The 21000-nt window shown below is 38.9% G+C and overlaps 1 protein-coding gene across 1 annotated transcript in view; it reads left to right on the top strand.

Moving 5' to 3' along the window:
• The first annotated feature begins 1029 nt into the window (after positions 1-1029).
• MLIP (muscular LMNA interacting protein) overlaps positions 1030-21000 on the top strand; it is a 171901-nt gene continuing 151930 nt past the window's right edge. The window contains exon 1 of the mRNA XM_059399037.1: positions 1030-1181. Coding sequence (XP_059255020.1) covers positions 1095-1181 — 87 coding nt within the window. The 5' untranslated portion in view covers positions 1030-1094. The remainder of the gene's footprint in view (positions 1182-21000) is intronic.

Here is a 21000-nt window from a genome sequence, read left to right as displayed (position 1 = left end):
CTTTTTTTGACAACTAGAAAATATCTCCAGACATGCTCCATGGAGGGACAAAATAGCCCTGTGTTGAGAACCACTTCTGGGTCGATGAGTGGAAGTTGAGCCATTGGAGTTTAAATCCTGAGGACACATTCTATTCATAAAATTTCAAAATTGATTTACATTTTTTTCTTAAAGACACTAATATTAAATATAGAAAACTAAGTACTATAAAATCTATATTCTCTTTAAGGAAGATGTCTGATAGCTGAGACCTCTTAAAATCTTATTCAGTGAAGTTTGAACTAAATACCTTCTTTTTCTATTGACTATCACTATTTCTAATATAGGCATTCTTCTTTGAAAGTGTTTGGGAAAGATCATTTATCAACTGAGCAGAGGATAAAATGGAGAGCGGGGAAAGATTTAATTCAAGGAATCTGGCCAGGACACTGGATTAGCATTGTCTATAAGATCAGAGTAAGGTGTGTTTTCAAGATCTTGGCAGAAAAATCGATGAGTTTCACATAAATGGTAATTTTTATTACTGTCAATGAAATCTAACCATCCTCCCATTGAGGCAGGGGGCAAGCGGTGATTTGGTCTTTAGTGTCTGGGAACAGCCCATCATGAACTCATTCTCTCCTCCTAGGATCAATCCTGTTGATCCTTCTAGACCCAAGGCCTCCGGTTATGGATCTCTTTTACTTACACTCACATGTGTTATTTGAGAACTTGTAAACATTCAGCATACTTGAAAATTCTTATTTATTCTCTCACTTCTTCATACTTAACTAATTTCATGACTTCTACTTTTAAATCTTGTTTTCAGAGTCATTTCTCTATTCATCAAAATCGGCACTCAACACAAATTATGTTTCTGAATACTAATCCATGAAGATAGCTTTCAGAAGGGAAATTGCAGCTAACTGAAGCACTGATAATTTGTCAACCGGGATACTTTTTACAACATGACTTGACTAGGATCCAGATTTAAATACCTGAGAGAGAGAATTAAAAATAGAATGGGTTTCAGTTTCAGAAAGTGAATTCTTGAAGTGTCTTTCCTGTCCTTTTCATTCAATTTATCACATACCCTGGCGCTACTATTTCTGCAAATGGAAGAGTGTTTCCTCTGGGGCTTCCAGATTGCAATGGAACCGAAAGCGCTGAATTCTTTTGGCTGGATTTTTTTCTACAGGCTGGTGAGTTGCCATTTCAATGCCGATCATAACATATTGGCCTAGCAGTAGCATATACTGTACCCTGCAAATAGAAACAAGAACTGGAAAGTTTTACCCTTTTCATATCTTGGTACATGTTTGATTCATTTCAAAATGGTCTCATCTTTGACATGCTCTGGAACAGCTTTTTGGCCTTGTTTTGTATAATATGTAGGCAAGTAATACCATGGAAATCGGTCAGGTTTTTCAGGAATTATTTCCTTACTGACCATATTTTCCCAATCAAAATATTTAGTGTCTCGTGAGATTAAGAGTCACTTATGGTTTGTCTCCCTCCCAATCCCATCTTGTTTAAAAAAAAAAAATTTAGTGTCTCATTACTATTAATTGATAAACTAATAGAGTTATAATGATGATATAAATAGCATTATAGTGAATTTATAATATTGTAGAACTGAATATGTGATATAATGATCGAATGGTTATAAACAGTTTCTTAACAATTACAAAACTTTAAGATGCTGAGAGGGTTTGTAAGGATTACAATTCTATTGACTTTACAGTGCTTCAGTGTATGGTTTGAGCAGTTTTATTAAAGAACAAGCTATAGAATTATTGAATCTTAAAGCTGTGCAAAGCTCTTAGATCATCTGGTCTAAAGGCTTTTGAATTTATGAACCACAAAACCACTGTGTGTGTGTGTGTGTATGTGTGGTTGTGTGTGTGTTCATTTAAATCTGTAGCAGTCTCCAAATCGTACTTACAGGGATATTTTCTATTAAATTTGATTCTGTCCCATTCTCTTCTTCTCTTTTCTGCTTAATTTAAAAAAAGCTGAAGAGAATTCATTCAGAGTCATGACCTGTGGTTTGAAAAACCCTGATCTAGTCCAGCAGCTGTGGTTTACAGATAAGGAATCTGGGGTCCTCAAACACGAAGTGACTTGTTTAAGGTCACACAGCTCATTAGCAACCCAAGTAAGTGTTCTTTTAAAAACACATATGGAATTTTAGATTCAAATCATTCAGCATTTGGTGCTTACACCATGACCTATGGCTAATCCAGAAAGTACTTTCAAACTACTGTGCTAGGAATCAGGAGATGGGCATTACCCAGAACCACTGTGCACATACTCACACACTTCCTAATCTCTGTTACTGCCCTGTGGCATCCCAGGCCCAAGAAATCAAGACTTACACTGTTGGCTTTTGGTTCCCTTATCCCTTTGATATGGTTGTGGGAAAAATGAGAAATTTCTGCAATTGGCTCTTTATAGCTTTGAAGACTTTGGGAACCTGTGTGGACTCCATAGCTGGAGAAAGTTCAAGAGCAACTGCCGGTGTTCTGTCACAGGGTGCAACTTTGGCCAAGTCAGTTAACTTCTCGTGCCTTAGTTTTTCTCATCTGCACTATGGGGATGATAACATCACAACATCCTTCTTCCCCAACTTTTATTTTGAGGATCGAATGAGAGAAAAAATGAAAACTTTTTGAAAGATGAAAATACTACATACAAAAAGAGTAAAATAATTTTCTTCCTTGTCAAAAACCAGATATAATTTTTCCTTGATTAAAAAAAAAAAAGGAGATCCATAAGTGACTCTTAATCTCACAAAACAAACTGAGGGTTGCTGGGGGGAGGGGGTTGGGAGAAGGGGGGTGGGGTTATGGACATTGGGGAGGGTATGTGCTTTGGTGAGTGCTGTGAAGTGTGTAAACCTGGTGATTCACAGACCTGTACCCCTGGGGATAAAAATATATTATATGTGTATAAAAAATAAAAAATTTAAAAAAAAGGAATATGATTGTTCTTGTAGTGCAGCTGAAGACATAACATTAGTAAAATCCAAGCTTGGATACACATTATAATAAATGGAGCTATTAACATGTTTATATGTGTATCTCCTAAAATCATTTTGAATAACAGCCAGAGGGCACATGTATCACACTCAGGTTCATGGTGGTGAAGACCAGAAGGGTAGACCTAGGATCTAACGCTGCCCTCTACTCTGTGTGACCATGGACAGATGACCCAACTTCAGACAGGCTTCTTCTTTGGAGAAATGAGGATGCTGCTGGCAACCCCACAGGGTTGTAAGGATATTTATGAGGTGACGACGGGTTGGCAGACCTGTGCAGATAGGCCACCCCTAGTCCACCATCTGGTTTTGTGAATCAAGTTGAATGAAAATACCAGCAAGTTCATTGATTTGCATATATATATATATATATATATATATATATATTTATTTATTTATTTATTTTATGGATGCTTTTACCCAACAATGGCAGAAGTGAGTGATTCTAACAGAGATAGCATGATCCCAAAAGCCTAAAATATTTGCTATCTCGCCCCTTACATTGAAAGTTCACTGACTCCCGAGGGTTATCTGATCATGAATCTAAGGCACTTAGCATTTCTGCCACCTAGAAAATGTGCCAGTCTTAAAAAAATTTCTTTTTCTTTTCTTCTGATATCAAGATTAATTTTTAGGAAAGTATCTGAAACTTGCTGTAAAGTGAAAGAATGAGGTTCTAGATGGTTTTAGGCTTAATCCACAGGTGTGGGGAGGTATTTGCTAGGGGAAATCAGATTTGCTCTTTGTCCCATTTCTGCCAAAGTGACCACTAATCTCTTCAGACTTCGTTTTTTTCATTCCTGACAACTCCTTTGAAAATATTTATGGAGTGTTCATAAGAGATTTTGTATTTTTTTTTCCCCCCTAAGAACGCACTGTCATCATGTGCCAGACATCTTCACTGGGGTGAGTCTCTGTGATGAGTCCTGGTCATTTTCCTTTTCCTGTGGATTTCTTAGAAAAATATGTTGGCCTTGTCTGAACTTGTTTTTTGGAGGGAGGATTTACAAAGGTAAGGAAAAGGAGAAGAAATAATTTCATATTTTTATTCATAACTCCTGGGTTCCAGTGAGGTTTCCTCTCAAGTGGATAATTTTGCTATCTCTTTTGCCTAAACATTGTAACCCATTCTTACCACCCATGGATCCCAGCTATGTCTCAAAGGAAATTAGACTCACTCAGGAACTCAACATCTGTTTCTTCTCCCAGTTATAAATTCAGAAATAGGATCTGTTTCTCCCTTTAAAGCAGTTTCCTTAGCAACTAAACCACCCTTATATGATCAGAGCCGTTTGTCACTTTTGAAGTCTGACTTTCTGTCAAGGCCTTCTGGCTCAGGGCGATGAAGAAAACAACATCCAAACACAAACATTTCAAAAACTCTCACGTGGCGAATTACAGATGGCAACTGCATTTAGGTGACTTTTCTGTAGATTGTGTGACAGTCCCCATCACCCCCACCTTCCCTTCGCCACCAGCGAAGATAGAGATCTCCTGAAGCAGCTATCTTTGTAACAGAGAAACAGATGGGAGTGATTCTTAAAGTGGCTAAATTACCATAAAGATATATTCTGGGAAGCAGCGGGTGGACGAAGATAGGGGCAGATTTGCAGCAGGCGGCCCCGCAACGTGAACGCACCTTGTGATTGTTCAGTCATGCTTGTGTGTAGGCCAAAATAAGAGCCGCGGTCACAACCCAGCTACGTGGTTGGAACCCAGACTTTTGCGACCTCTGCTCACAAAGGGGCAGGATGGAGTGAGGGGCTGGTGGGTCTTGGCTAAGCCTCGACTGGCTTTTCATTTATTAGTGTTAATATTGAGCCCTCAGGTGCCTTTTCCCCTCTGTCCTGTTTGCTGCTGATTCTGGAGTCAGACCCTCACGCGATTCCGCATTTCCTTCTCTTCCATCCGCTCCAAAGATCCTCTTTGAGTTCCTGCATCTGATGTAATTAGAGTGTACGGGGGCGTGGACAGGATTTGGGGCAGGAAGGAAGACGGAGGTAAACAAAAATGTGGCCTGCTTTCTTATGTCATTTTCTATGGATCCCTTTTCAAAAGGGAGAGAGAAACTTAGGAGACATTTAGCAATGTCCGAGACTCTTTGAGACCCCCCCAGAAGGGCTTGGAATGAAAGAGAATTGGAATGTATGAGAGGCGTGCTGAATTTGCTTTCCTGATCTCAAGGTATTTGACGGTGTTCTTCTTGGAAGTTTCTTCCTGTGATCACTGTGTGCCTTCTATGAAGCAAGTTCATGGGAAGCTCTCTCCTGCTGGCTGGTGCTTCTGGTGGAGTGTGTCTGAGGCCCCGGTACATCTAGCATGGAGGGAGGTGTTATATGGCGCTCAGTGAAAAAGGCATGTTCCGCACAACAGGGGGCTTAAACCTTTTGCCAAGTCAGTGCTGACTCCAGGAAGCGGTAGGCAAATGTTTTGAAAAGATTTTTTTCTTACAAAAGAACTTTTAAATACCTTCCTTAGGGCATGAGTGGATTCATCTTAGGAACTTCAGAGCGATTATATTGTTTAGGTTATGCAAAGACTATGTTTTTATAAAGCATCCTATAAATATTTATCACATACCTATTCTAAGTTGAGTATTAAAGTAGGTGTTGTGGGAAGAGAAGCATACAATCCAGACCCGGGGCAGTGGACACAGAGATGTGGTGTCTAGCAGCCCCTTCAGGACAGGTTTGCTGCTGAGCAGTGGGAAGTGTGGCTGGCAGACAGCCAGTGGCCATGACCTCCTCCTGAGTCTGCCACTTCCCAGAGAGATGCTTCACTGAGGTCTTCCCTTTCCAAGGCAGCATTCGTGGGGTGAAGGCCTGCCTTCTTTGGCTGCATACAGGATGGTCTCATGGTGATAATCATTCCCCAGGTCCCCGAGCAAGTAGCCCAGACTCTGTCAGGTTTGTATCATGGTTCAACTTCTTCCTCTGTCCGCTCCTGCTTCTGTCCTGCTCCTCTCACAGGTGTTCATCCGTCTTAAGTAATTGGCACCCTGAACTTTGTCTTGGGATCCATTTCTGGAGAACCCAGCCCAAAACACCTGGTTTTTAGTGATCTTACAAATAATTAAAACCACAGGATTCTCTAATAGGCTTAAATGATAATGTGGAAGAGAATATAAATGCTACAAACTTTAGGTGAGAGTGAGAGGGTTGAGTGCTTTAAAAATTAGATATGGGTTTGTGGTAGGTTGGAACCTTTTTGGTTTGGAAACCCAAGATGCTTGAAGGTGAGAAGAGAACCAGGCAAATGGAGCAGTTTGAGCCAAAGCAGCTCGGGACCCTGTGAGGGAACCGGCCTCCTTGGAATGAAGGATGCCCATTAAGTAAGATACATTGAAATGTTGATTCACTTAAGGTTAGCCCTGGCTGTGGACAAGAGAGAATTTTCATGATAGGTATTTACTTTCCACATTAGTAAAAAAAAAAAAAAAAAGAAAAAGAAAAAGTTGAGCTTATCAGTCCTGACCTCACTTTAGGGCTCCTTCTGCTAATTCATGTATCATTCTGTCATGTCCAGAGTGAGACTTTTATCATGAGGGTCTAATATGGCTGCTAGAGATCCAGCCATCACATGCAAATTATAGACAGCAAGATGGAGGATGAAATTAAGAAGGGCATGCCACACCTTTTTAAGGAGATTTACTTCTAATTGCATCTCATTGGCCACAGCTTAATCACTGGACCACACCTACCAGTAAAGGAGGGTGCAGAATATAATATTTAAACTGGGCAGCAAAATACGTGGCTAATTTTTTTTTAATTGCAATTGAAGAAGACATTACTAGATTTTATTTCAGATGATGGAAACAAGTGAGACAGAATAATAAGAAGGCTAAAGTATGGTATCTGGGAAGTGATAGTGGCAGTAAAGCATTTCTAGAACTTACAGAGGAGTTATTATATAAGTATATGGAATGTCAAAATATTTCGGACATATTCAATTGGACGTCAATAGAAATAATCATCTAACATACGTTGAGTGCTTTCCATGCACCAGGAACTATAGCAAATGCTTTACACCTGTTGTATTACTCAATGGAACCTAGGTTTTCTACCTCATCTATTACAAATGAGGAAATGAAAATTTCGAGAAATTAAGAAGATGGACCAAGGTCATGCAGCTTGTAAATGGCAGAGCCAGGCCATGTTTGTCAGACTCCCCAGTCCAACCACCTGCACTGTGGTGTTTGTATTAGAGCCAGCAAGTGAAACATAGAAGTGGGGAAGCTGGAGTTGTGGGGAGAGGGAGCAGTGGGAACTTGGAGAGCCAGCTAGCCTTCCAAAGTGTTGAAATGACAGAGAACAGGACAACCATCAGGGAGGAGGAAACTCAAGCCAAAGAGAAGAGGCATTAGGTACTGGGTCTTTGGGCTCAGGAGGAGAACCCAAGGAGAAGAAGCAGAGGACTGACTGGGGCAGAACCTGGGCAAGGAGCATTCAGAGAGGGCCAAGAAGAAAGCTCTCTTGATGATGAAAAGAGCCAACAATATCTACGACACAGATGTTTAGAAACAAGTCAGTGATTTGAGCAGCATGAGGTCATTCATTTATTATCTTTAGGAGTGTTGGAAGGGGGATGTGAGAATGGATGAAGGAAGGCTGGAAATAATGAATGAATTACTTAAACATATATCATTGTTCTATTGTAAATAATAGCTGATAATAACAGTTAATATTTATTGAACATATACTCTATGCCAGCTCTTGTTCCCAGGACTTATGTATGCTAATTCATGTAAGCACAGCCCTGTGATGTAGCTACTCTCATTACTCCTATTTTATAGATGAGAAAATTGAGGCAGCAAGAAGTCAAGTAATCTTTCTGGCTGCTAAGCTCATAGTTAGTACTCTAGAAAAGCCAAAGATTTCTTTTAAAAAGTAATGAATTGGCACAAGGCCATGGATTATTTATTTTCTGAGATAAAAATCTCATGTATATTTTCAAAGGAAATATTAAATGTACTTAGGGATTATTCATTTTTCTTTCCTACAAAAACCGTTTCAAAGAGGAAATAGTTTTATTTTTTGTGTCAATTTTTAAAGAAAAATATTAAAAAAAATAATCTGACTGAAATTTGAAATCCTGAGGGAAAGTATATTGTATTTTTACTAGTAAGCTTATTGAGAGAATTTAAGTGATACATTATGGACCTTGGTAAATGTCTTCAGAAAGAAAGGGGACATTCTATCTTTACAGGAAAACATTTTAGTAACTGTGCACTGGGACAATGATTTTTTTGTGTCTCAAATTCCTTTATGCCTACAGACTGCTCAGCTGAATGTCATTAGAACCTCTAGAACTTATTTGTGCATAGTTTGAACCCTTCCCCATCTCCTACACAGTCACATGTTGATTTGAAAAAAAAAGTATATATACATAGCTGTACACGATACAGTATGGGCAACATATTGGAATCTAAGACTTACAGATTGCCTGCCTGCTCAGCATCCCTAACTCTTTTCAGGTAAACAGACTTATTAGCAGCAATACGTGTTTTCAAAATACTGAGAAGTGATTCTGAAAATGTTTCTGTAGAAACACTAAAGTTAGATTTTGAATAAAATAGCACTGTGATATTAAAAAACAAAGACTCTTGGAAAAGGATTCTGTGTAGACTGTGTTGATAATTGGAACAGGCAGATTTGAAGGGAATAGGTTTGTCTTTGCATGTGGACTTACCAATTAACAAAATCACAGGTGAAAATAGTTACATAGTTATGATAATGTCTGTAATTCATTATATACAGAGATGTGAATTATGAGGGCAAAAACAATAAAATTGATCAGAATAAACAAAATACTGATTTTTAAAGAAAAATACTTTGGAGTATATATTCAGCAATAATATTTCTGTGAAATTTTAAAATGATTATTATGTAACTGGCATTTATTGGTTTAAATATTTAATTAATGTAAGATTGCTAGTTGCTTTGGGCAACTCAGTATTATGTCATACAACTACAGCAATAGCTAATCATTACTGAGGCTTTGTCAGATGGTAGGCACCATGCTGGGAACGTCTCATGTACAATTTTATTTAATTATCACAAAATCCCTGTGGGTGAGATGATCTAGTTTCTTTATGAAAATGTGGGAGCTATTTTTCACTGCAAATTTTTTAATAGTCTCTTTGTTTTAATCTGTTGGCAAATTTGATAAGTAGGTCAAGTGCTTTTTCTCAAGTAAGACGGTTGCTATTTCAGTGTCCCTTTTGTGATGTACAGCATATCTTTAAATGATCTATTGTATTGACTTGAAATGTTTGCTTCATTTATCCTGCATATGACTTCATCACACACTGTGAGAAGTAAACAAAGAAAAATGTTTTCTTCATATTATCTTTTCTACTGCTTCCTAATATCTCACCTGTGAAACAGTAGTCATTTCTGACCTAGGAAGCCTTCTATCATCTAATGTAATGTAGTCAGAGAAGTGCCAGTAAAGGTTGACTTACAGTTGCATTACCATTAGGTAAGGTGAATTATGCAGAGAAAAGCTTTGTGTTTTGTTTTCTATTTCTTGACACTTGACCCATGGCACCTTTATTTCTTACCTCTTATTTTCTCAAGGGTAGGTGTATACGATTAATTCTTTCAACAATATTCGTATCGACCAAATGTTAAGCGCCAGGAATGCAGTGGTGAGCCAAAGAATCGTTAATTCTTGTCTTCACGGAAAACTTCACAGGAGCATGGGTTCCCAGGACATCTCTCATCTTGTGGGAATATATTGTTGTCGCCATCAACTGGGTTTCCCTTGGGTGACAATTCTAAGTATCAAACCAAAAATCGAAAGGAAAGACCCTCTCAATATAATGTGGTTCATATACAACTCTCCACCCACTCAGTTTATCTTTTACAATGCATATAAACCTTCACTGAAATAACCCTTCAGGGGTGTCTGGGTGGCTTGGTCTGTTAAGCATTGGAGACTCTTAGTTTCAATCTCAGGCTCATGAGATTGAGCCCTGCCTGGGGCGGGGGGTGGGGGGGTGGTGCATGCTCAGTGGAGAGTCTGCTTGAGGAATCTCTCTCTCCTCCTCTTCTTCTGCCCACACCACCCTCAAATAAATAGATAAATCTTAAAACAAAACAAAACCAAAAAACAAGTCCAAAACCAAGATAGCCCTTCAGTTTAAGTAGTGATTGCTTTGGGCGGATATGGAGCAAAAGTTGGATCTATTAACTTGCTGCCTGATTGTTGTGTAACTTCTGATGAAGCTGGTTTTGAGCATTTGTGGGTAAGCCACAGAGTTGTAAAATATCTTTAGTGTGATAGTGGATGAGAGTTAAGTTGGTTAAAATTCAACTTTATGTTTTGTTTTGGAGTTAAGGGGAGGAAGAGGAGGAAATCCTGCAAGTAAATGAGATTGTATTCTGACACTTGTATCACTTAGAAGTTTCTGGTAAACCTCTTCCATTTTATCTATCCTAAAAAGAAAGAGATATATATATATATTGTGTGCCTACTATGTGTTGAGCCGTATGCTAAGGTCTTATATGTCATTTAATTTTCACATTGCCCTATGAGATTTGGATGCTTTTATCATGTTTATTTTATAGATGAAAAAAACTGAAGCTCATGGAATTTAAGTAACTTACATAATACCATCAATAATTATAGGTAGATTTATTATTTGAATCTGATTCTGACTCCGAATTTTTTTGTTTCCATTAGTGGAATTACTCAATTGATGGTGTAAAACATAAGTTAGAGCTCACACATTGCTTTTTTTTTTTTTTTTAAAGATTTTATTTATTTATTTGATTTTTTTTTTTTTTAGATTTTATTTATTTATTTGACAGAGAGAAATTACAAGTACACTGAGAGGCAGGCAGAGAGAGAGAGGGAAGCAGGCTCCCTGCTGAGCAGAGAGCCCGATGCGGGACTCGATCCCAGGACCCTGAGATCATGACCTGAGCCGAAGGCAGCGGCTTAACCCACTGAGCCACCCAGGCGCCCCCTCACACATTGCTTTTGAAGATAAATATTATCTACTAAATATATTGAGATACTTATCATAAACATATTTAGTTATATTTAAATATTTTACACTTTTTCTGTATCTGTATTGTACTATCCATATTGAAATTTATGTAGCTTTAGCACTTATACCAGTGACAATATAATTGTATTTTCTGGTGATAATCTCATTTCACTTATAAAGTTATGTGCAAAATAAGTATGCATTGCTTTTATAGTTGAACTGACATAGAGACACTAAGAGAGTAACAGGCAGAAGAGTCGGAGTATGTGGCTACATTTTGAGAATGAATAGGGTGGCTTGGGAAAAACATGTTCATCATTGCCCAGTTCTTCTGGATAGAAACAATGTTAATAACACAATCCCTGCTGGCTCCTACATTGTAATGTCCTGTCCTACCACCTTTCTGTCTTTCTTTTTTTTTTTAAGATTTTATTTATTTATTTGACAGAGATCACAAGTAGGTAGAGAGGCAGGCAGAGAGAGAAGAGGAAGCAGGCTTCCAGCCAAGCAGTGAGCCCAATGAGGGGCTCGATCCCGGAACCCTGAGATCATGACATGAGAGGAGGGCAGAGGCTTAACCCACTGAGCCACCCAGGCGCCCCTCCTACCACCTTTCTTACCACTTTTCTGTGTATCTGTAAGGTAATGGGGGCAGAAGCGGTCAGCAAATAAGAGTCAACGCTACTCTGGGTTCGGGGTAGGCAGACCCAATTTCAAATCCAACTGCATTATGCACTAGTTGAGCAAGGGATTTAATTTCCCTGAGTCTCATTTTTCTTGTCTAACAGACATCATAATTCTCTTGATGGCTTGTTGTAGGAAATCGAGGAAATAATATATGTTAAGTATTAAGAGTAGCATCACATCAGATGGGTTCAGTGGTATTAATGTGTATTGTATGTAGGACAAGTTCTTTTCTCAGGATGAGTAGGTGAAGTGTGTGAAGTAGCCAGGGTGAGAGTCTGTGGCTGCCAGGAGTGGGAGGGGAGATCTCAACCAGAGATGCTTTTCCCATTTTTCTTCATTCACTTTTGCCCCTGACACACCCCTTTATGCGTGATTCCTTCCATATACTCCTAAAGGTCACAGCTTTGACATCCAGTGTGGGTTGGTTTTTTGTTTGTGCTCTATCTTCAAAGAAACAAAATTATACAATGATTAAATGATTCATTTCTCTATGGGTCCTGATACTGTATGTTCCTTGAAGATAGAAATCTCTCTTGCCATCCCCAAATCTTCCATACTACTGTCATGAATGTGCACAATCGTTCATTTATTGAATGGACATTTACTGATCCCACATTATGTGATAGGCACTGTCTTAGGTACTTTGGGTACGGCAAGGAACAAATTAGAAATTTCCCATTGTCCTGGTGCTTATGTTTCCGACTGGGGAGTCAGATACTAAAGTAATTCACTTTGTAATCATGTAATTTTGATAGCAGCAAAGGCTATGAAAAAGTACCAGGTGCTAAGAGAGTGGACAATAGGAGGTTGTGTCTAACCCATGGACTCAGGGAAGGAGTTGTTAGGTAGTGATTTTATGAAGTTTATTGTCTTTCAGAAATCGTATTCCCCTCATGATACAAATTAAAATGATTCACCATAGGATCTGAGTTTCCTGGGACTCAGTCCCATGAAACAGGTTAACAGGGAAGAGGCAGCTAGAGAATGTTCCAAGCAGAGTCCGGAGTGCCACTCATCCACCTTGCTCCATTTTTTTTTTTTTTTTTTAAAGATAACACAGTAAGCCCCTCATATCATCCCTACCCTCAACCAATACCCAATTTCTATTTAGGACCAGGGAGAAATAACTCACTGAACACATGAACTGGTAAATTTCCTATATTTCATTTCATACCATTTTACCCTCCTGACAGTATTGAGATATTCTATTTCTGTGTTGCAAATAAATAGGCTGATTATGTCTTGCTCCAAATAGTATCATTTATGCTTATGTCCTAAAGTAGTTCCTAATCATGCTCTCCCCAACCCCTACCCTTCAGATTTAAGAGAGTCTCAGTTTGTGTGATAAGTGCTATGGTCAAAATAAATGAAGGTCAGGGAGATCAAGGATCGGCTTTGGGTCACATAGCTAATAAGCGGTGGGGGATAACACACCAGTACTCTCTGACCTATAGCCCACGTTCTCATTACTATATTGCAAACACAAGTTGTTAGTTACTTCTACTCTTAGATTGTTCCCTGTTTTATTCTTCCAATCAAGGTTAGATAGTCCATGACAAAAATAATAAAAACTGGCTTTCTGAAATCTTTGTTCAGTTATTCTGCTAAGGGTTGTGTATTTCTATAGATTATATAGGAAAGAAAAATGATGGGTTAAGATAAAATATATATGTAGTAAGTTATAGTTATTTTCTTGATATGCCTATCTTTATACTTATATTAAATCTGTTCTTTATGTTGCCCAAGTATGAGGAAGCTGATTTAAAATACAATCGCTGGGGTTCCTGGGTGGCTCAGTAGGTTAAGCATCTATCTGCCTTCAGCTCAGGTTATGCTCAGCGGGAAGCCCGCTCCTCCCTCTCCCTCTGCCTGCCATCCCCCCTGCTTGAGCACTCTCTTTCTCTTTCTCTCTCAAATAAATAAATAAAAATTGAATTGAAAAAATATTTAAAATGCAGTTGCTTTGAAAAGTCAAGGTGTGACTCTAATGACAAAACATTGGTAATTGATCTTTTCTTTAACAAGATCCCCTGTGGGTGGGGGCAGTCCATGATTTTCCCTGGTGGGCAGAGCCCAAGTGTAAAGAGTTTAGAGTCTGAAAACTAATCAATTAAATCCTTTAATGTTTGAGCCATTTTGGACAGTTTTCATCATTTTCTAAACTGAGTAATACAGTTAAAATTTTTATCTGTGGCATATCATGATGACTTTTGAGGGCATTCTTCATACATAAATATACCTGAAACATAAAATAGAATGCTATTGCTTTATTTTCAATAAAAGTGCATATAAAATCATATTATACTAATAGTCATATTGACAATAAATATGACTTTGTCATGTTTATGAAATTATAATGTAAACTCTAAAGATGATAGTGTCACTCTATGCACTTAGAAATAAGATTTTATGAATTATATTTTGGGTCAGCATTTAAGTTGCTCTTATGATGTATACAGAAACAACTCACTGTGGAATCTCTGAGTATTTCTATTAAATAATATGTTTCATCTCCAGGTATTTGCCTCATACTTTATTATTACCTCTTTGGATATTTTTGAGATCTTCTAGTCAATTCATCGTCTACTTACTTAATTCCTGTTCCTATGCCACTGAATATTTTGTTAGTCAGCTGTTTGCCCAAATGGTTATGTAGTTGGTAGACCTGGCATGTGCAACACCTCTTGTTTCTTTCTTTTTAACACAGAGAACATCTGCCATCTATCTCATTATGCTCTCTCCCAGATCATGAATAGCGCTTCATATAGTAACTTTGTGGAAACTTTCTGTTTTTTTGCTTGACCAAACTACTTTTTTATATATATTTATTGGACATCACAGCAGAAAGAAGTCTTTATGGTTTGTCCAATTTATCAGTTCCCATTGTGAGTGGGATATTGGTATACATTAGGCAAGCAGTGGGTTCTGTGGCCGAATAAATGTGAAAATCTGTGGGCTAAACCAAGCTTCAAAGACCTCTTGGCTATGAGATGCTTAACAGAAGATATGTAATATACCAGTTCCTAAATTTATTTGACCACAGAGTCTCTTCATCACCATTCCTCTTGCAAGACTAGTATTCTAAAGAAGGGGCATTAGGCAACACTAATCCAGAATTTTATTTTATAAACAAATTGTCCCTGAGAAGTTAAGTGACTTACCCAAGACTCACAGCTCTCTGGTGGAAAATCTGGAATCTGGAGCTATTTTGTCTGCTTCTGACCAAGACAACTGGGAATTCCATTGCTTTGAACATCCCGCTGTTCTTGCTACAAGTATTTATATGGAAGAGTCATGGGGAGGGAGCTGACTGAAATTACCTCCATCTTGCTTCTTCCTTTAGCCCTTACACCTTCGGTTTTTGGTAAGGATCTGTGCATACCAGCAATAACTGTTCCATTAGGAACTGAGAATTTTGAGGAAATTGGGCTGATTCTGTTTTCTTCTGGACAATTAATTCCAAGTTTAACCAAAATTATTATCCTTTTCATCAGAAGAAAAGAAATATAAGAAATATCCGCAAATAAAGAGATCACTGTCAGTCAATAAGTTTATTGAACAAATATTTATTGAGTGCTTATATGTGCCACATAGTGTTCTGGTGGTTAGGGAAATAATAATGATCAAAACAAAATCCTTGCTCTAGGTAGGGGAGTTTAAAATCCAGTGATGACATCAGATAATAAACAAGCATTAGGAGCTGGTTACTGCTCTGGAGAAAAATAACATGGGCTGAGGGGGCCAGAGAGTGCTAGCAAGAGCTTAGAATTGGGGTGGCAATTTTATGTAGAGTAGTGAGGAATTTTTTTTTTAGTTGGAGTGACATTTGAGCAGAGACATGAGGAAGTGAAGGAACTCATGAGCTTGGGAAAAACACTCTGGGGAGTGGGATTAGCATGCTCTAGGAATGCAGGAAAATCACTTAGATAGAGCTGAGGGGAGTAAGGGGGGAGAGTAGTAGGGGCCAAATCATGTTTGTTGTTGGCTATCAAAAGGATGTTGGCTTATCCTCTGGGTAACAAAGGAAGCCATTGAAGGGTATGGCATAGAAAAGTGGCATTTTCTGACTTCTGTTTTAAAGGCTCAATCTTGCTACTGTGTGGCAAATAACTATAGGGAGAGGAGATGACAGACCATGTTCCCAGGAAGTGGACTCTGAGGTAGAGTTAGCTTACAGGAAGTTTACCCCCATGGAAGTGCTCTAAGGAACACCACCTGTGGAAATAGGAAAGCAGCAACATAATGGAGAGAGAGAATTGGGTTGCAATGCACACCCAACAAAAACTTAACTGACCTCATGAGGAACTCTGAATTTGGGATCACTCTTTAGAGTTGCCCTAAATTGGAAGGAGAGTGCCAGGCCTTTATATATGGGTGTATCAAGTAGCCATTGGATGCAGGCAACCCCTGAGAAGGGGGAGAGGCTTTGGGCAAGGAGCTTCATTCAGCTGAAAGCAACTCATGAAGAAGACAGACAGCTGAGCACTGTTACAGTACATCCAGCAGCTGGGGAATAGTCCTTGGCCTGAAGGGAGGTATGGATTGTTTATCAGACCATTCACTATAGAAGGCTACGAGGAAGCAGGGGATTAGTTAGGAGGAAGTGATTTGGAAAAGAAATGATGGTAGGTTCTGCTACTAGGAGGTTAGAAGTAGAGGTGGCAAGGTATAAACATTTTCTGGATTTATTTTGAAGGGAGGTAATACTGATAAATTGGTGAGGGGGATAGATAAATCAAGATTATTGGTATATTCACTAATACTGATATATTGATGGGGGATTATGGGAAACCAATAAAAATTGATGTGACCCCATAATATTTAGCCTAAGCAATGAGAAATAGTTGCACAACTATATGCTGAGGTGGGGAAAATTGGGGGTTCTGGTAGGGAACAGTTTTAGGAGAAAGACAAATAATTCAGTTTCAGGTATCAATGAAGTATCCAAGTGAAGATGTTAGTTGGATACATGAGTATTACTCAGGGAGGACATTCAGGTTGGGGAAATAAATTTGGATCTCACTGGCTTATTATTTGCAGCTATAGAATGGGATGAGATTATCTAAGGAGTGACTTCTGGGCTATTTCAAGGCTTAAGGGTAGGACGGTGTAAAGCAGCCAGAGAAGGAGTGTCTAGGGAATAGGAACAGGAGTGATAAGAAATGGTGCCAGAAGCCAAATGGAGAAAGTGAATTCAACAGGGGAGAGTGACCACCAAATGCTTATTCCTGATGGATGAATATTTCTTATCACTGTCTCTTTTCCCATCAAATTCTACCAGGTACAAGGCCTATTATTTTTTCTGAATATCTTACTATGTCATGTTCTTACTTAGGTGCTATGTTTTCCTCAATACTTTGAAGCTTCTAGTGTATTTGAACTAAGGAGGGGTACCAGTATCCTATTAGCTAGGAGTATAAACCTCAATGAGGAGAGAATCTATGAGTGCAGAAGCAACAGAAGTAGAAGCAATACAGATGCGCCCAATACAGATGCCTGGTAAAGATGGAGCCAAACAGGCGGTGATGGAATCTCACATATTTTTGATGAGAGGTCAGAATTCACTTTAAATAAAATATACTCAGTTCTGAGTCTGTGAATTGAAATGGCCCTGACTGGATCCCTGGAATCACCTATTGCCCTAGAGACAGGGATCCAAACTCTGGGTGAGTCCCATTTTCAGAGGGAACACACCAACCAGAAACTAAATCAGAATGAGAAGTATCCCAATGTTGGTCACCAGGAACTAAGAATGCAGAAGCGAAGAGTGCAGTCTCCTCAGGAATGGGCCGAGACCATTTTCCCATGGGGTCTATATTCCACACATCACCTCGCACTGTCCTCTGACTTCACTCACCACCCATGTGACTTGTGTCTCTTTCGTGAGACTGTCACGCATGTTGGGAATAGAGTCCAAATCTTCTTTGTCTTTGTGTCTCTCAGAGCTTAGAGTAGAGCCTGGTACTCAACAGATGTTTATGAAGATAAATAAATTGGATTTCTAGTACGTTATGTTATCAAGCACAAGGTATAGGAACAGACAAATGGATAATTGAATAGTCTTGGCAGCTGGATCTGTTTAATCACATGTTTCTTGGCAAACTTTTGTGTGCTAATCTATTTTTTTTCTCAAATTTGTTTCCCCTGTCAAGAAGAGAGACTATTTGTTCTTTATTGTTTATTTTAAAAGCAGTATCTGAAGAGTCTTTTGGCTAGAAGTTACTGCAGTAATATCTATTTAGAAAGAAGGTGAAAAACGTCCTACTTTAGCCATCAATAATGCCAAAATTTAAAGAGAATTTGGATTGTATTTGTCCATTGCAAAGTTTGACAAATTTTATTTGCTCTTGGCAAAAGATTATTCAATAGAGCATTTTGTGCTATTTGATGGGAGAGAGAGCATTAACAAGTTTGTGTTTATATAAAAAGATGCAGAACTAAACAAGTATGTTTACATGATGGCTTAGCCTAACTGATTAAATGCCTATATCGAGCTGTGGAAGAAATGGTTTGTGTTTCTAAATGCTTCAGGGTCTTGGGCAGACTCTAGGTGATGTTCTTACTCTTTGTAATTGGAGGACAGACACTCTTCCTCCCCACTTCTCCATCCTGTGTAAGTAACTTCCTTGCTCTTCATCACTCAGGACTGGGGCCCGTTTTTGAACAGGTGCCATCATTTTCTATTTAAATGAGGATGGTTTCTATAGAAATTGTCCTAAATACATGCGCTCTTTGAGGCTATATGTAGTTACTAACCAGATGGCTGAAGCATGCTGTTATAATGCATGACCATTATGTTTTTTTTTTTAACTAACAATTATTACTTCTATCAATATAACAAATAGTCTGCAACATCAACAATTATTAATAAAGCCAGGGAAAGAAAATGATTCGAGAAAAGTTGCCAGTAAGATACAGAGCCAAATAACAAAATAATGGATTAATTCAATTGGTTCTCATGCTGTAAAATGACTCAAGGAAGAGTTCAAATAGGGCAGAAGACAGGGGCTAAAGTATTTCCCCTTCCAAAGTTGACTTGCCAACATGCATAAATATTGCTTTGGTTGGGGAAGGAAATGAGAGAGAAAAGACCAGAGGGAGGACAGAACGAGGTATGGGAGAAGAGCTTCATAGAGTCTACTTGGAGCGAACGGATCAAACTATTGACAGCTAACCAGACTGCTGCTTCCTCGTAGGGAGCCACTCACTAGGACTGTGTAAGATGAATGTGACCTCTAGGGGTTACATGATTTCACAGTAATCCTTGCAAGAATCCTGTGAGATAAGTACTATTCATATCTACATTTCACAAGTGAAAGGATTGTCTTTGGGAGGTCCTCTTGTGTCCCCAGTGAATGATCATCTCTAGGTTTTCGCCTTTTATGACTCTTCTTAGGGCATACTGCTGTTAGGACAGGTGCATTCACTCTGCTTGAAAGGAGTGTTATTCTGTCCCACTTTCCTAAGCCCCCAGTCCCCAATCCTTTGAAGTGCAGCACCAGTGCAGTTTTCTCCTTGAATTTCTCCATGTAGCTGTGATCTCATGTCCCTCCAAGAACCCCCCAGGTCTTTGCTACTCAAAGTGCTATGGGCAAGCAGCCAGGCACCAGCAGGGAGCTTGCTGGATGTGCAGAATCTGAGGGCAGGGACGTCTTGGTGGCTCAGTCAGTTAAGTATCTGCCTTCAGCTCAGGTCATGATCCCAGCATCCTGGGATGGAGACCTGTGTCAGGCTCATTGCTCAGTGGGGAGCCTGCTTCTCCCTCTGCCTGCCACTCCACCTGCTTTGGCCCTCTCTCTCTCTGACAAGGGAGTAAATAACATCTTAAAAAAAAAAAAAAAGAATCTAAGGGCAGATTTCCTCAAGCTCTCCAGTAGGTTTATAGTTTATATATAAAGTTTGAGAACCTCTATGTCTCTCTCTCTCTCTCTCTCTCTCTCTCTCTTTTTTTTTTTTTTTGCTTTTCATTTCTGTTATTTGTAGTCTGTTTTCTATTCTCAATTGGACTTTAAGCTCACTGAGGGCAGGAAGATTATTATATTTTCTTTTCTTTTGAGTATGCATAAATATGCATAGCCTAGAGGAAGGCATATGATTTACCTAGGGGTGTAACTGCACTTCTATTCAGAAATTTAGAGAATATTCTAGGTCAAAAAGTGCTGCGTTGTTTGGGAGAATTTCTGCCAGTATGCTAGTAGAATCACTTTGAGCATTATTTTACTTTTAATGTTTCCACAAATTCTGGCTTTTGATAAAGTTGAAAATGTTAAGAGGTATAACAGGTCCCCAAAGTAAAATCTTCATTCCTTCCCATAGTCTTTGGTCTATAACCAACCCTGGGGCCACAACATCTTTCTTTGCCAAAGCACAAATCTAGATATTACAGATTTGGAGAGAAATCAATACTTAAAAAAAGTAGAAATCCCAAAAGCTTGAATACGCCAGTCAGTTTCACATATGAGGTTTTGAGTTTGGTTCGTCTGCAGTCAGGACACTCACTGTCTTCCAGGAAACCTCAGAAGGGAATTTTGTTTCAACAAATATTTGACTCCAAGCTTCATTCTAGAGCTACAGTGATTAATAGCGAAACTTCAGTCACTACAGACATTCCTGCTGCATTTACATGCCAAAGACCGATAATGCTATTGATCTTTTGAAATGATTGCTGTGTGTTTTCTAGGGCTTTATTTAGGCACAGTGTTTGCATGTGTTTGTACCTCTCAGTGTTCTCAGTGAGTGTGACCAACTGGTTGCTGAGATTGGCAGATGCTCGGGCCTTTCAATCAGCTTCTCATCACTGCACAATCTGGCTTCTCTCTTTGCATAGAATATGTAATTGGAATATATGCGTGACAAGAAAAGAGGGCAAACACGTATAGGTGGGTTTTTTTTTCTTTCTTTTTTTTTTTTCTTTTTCTTTTACTTCTCCTGGCTTCATTTCAGCAGTCAACATGACCTCTCATGAAGTTCCAAATCTAGAAATTATCTACACATAAACCTACTCCTGGGAGCTGACAGGATTCTTCAAATCAGGGAGGATGCCACTTTACCTCTTTTTAGAATTCCTTTTTTCTGTGTGAGTGTGTGTTGTTTTAGTGAGAGGCTCCCTTCCCACCTCAGTCATCAGTTTGCTCACTCCCTTATGTGATGAATCAATGCTTCCAGAACAGGGGTTTCCGAGGGACTGCGGGAACAATGACTTCCAAATGAACTCGGGCGTCCTAGCAGGGAGCATTCAGACCACACCCCAGGTAAAGGGAAGTCTTTCCTTAATGCTTTCAAGAACTTTTAAAGGCTG

Source organism: Mustela nigripes, chromosome 5 (genome assembly GCF_022355385.1).
Source record: "Mustela nigripes isolate SB6536 chromosome 5, MUSNIG.SB6536, whole genome shotgun sequence".
NCBI lineage: Eukaryota > Metazoa > Chordata > Mammalia > Carnivora > Mustelidae > Mustela > Mustela nigripes.
Note: the sequence above shows the minus strand (reverse complement) of the source record. Positions and strands in the feature narration are given on the sequence as shown.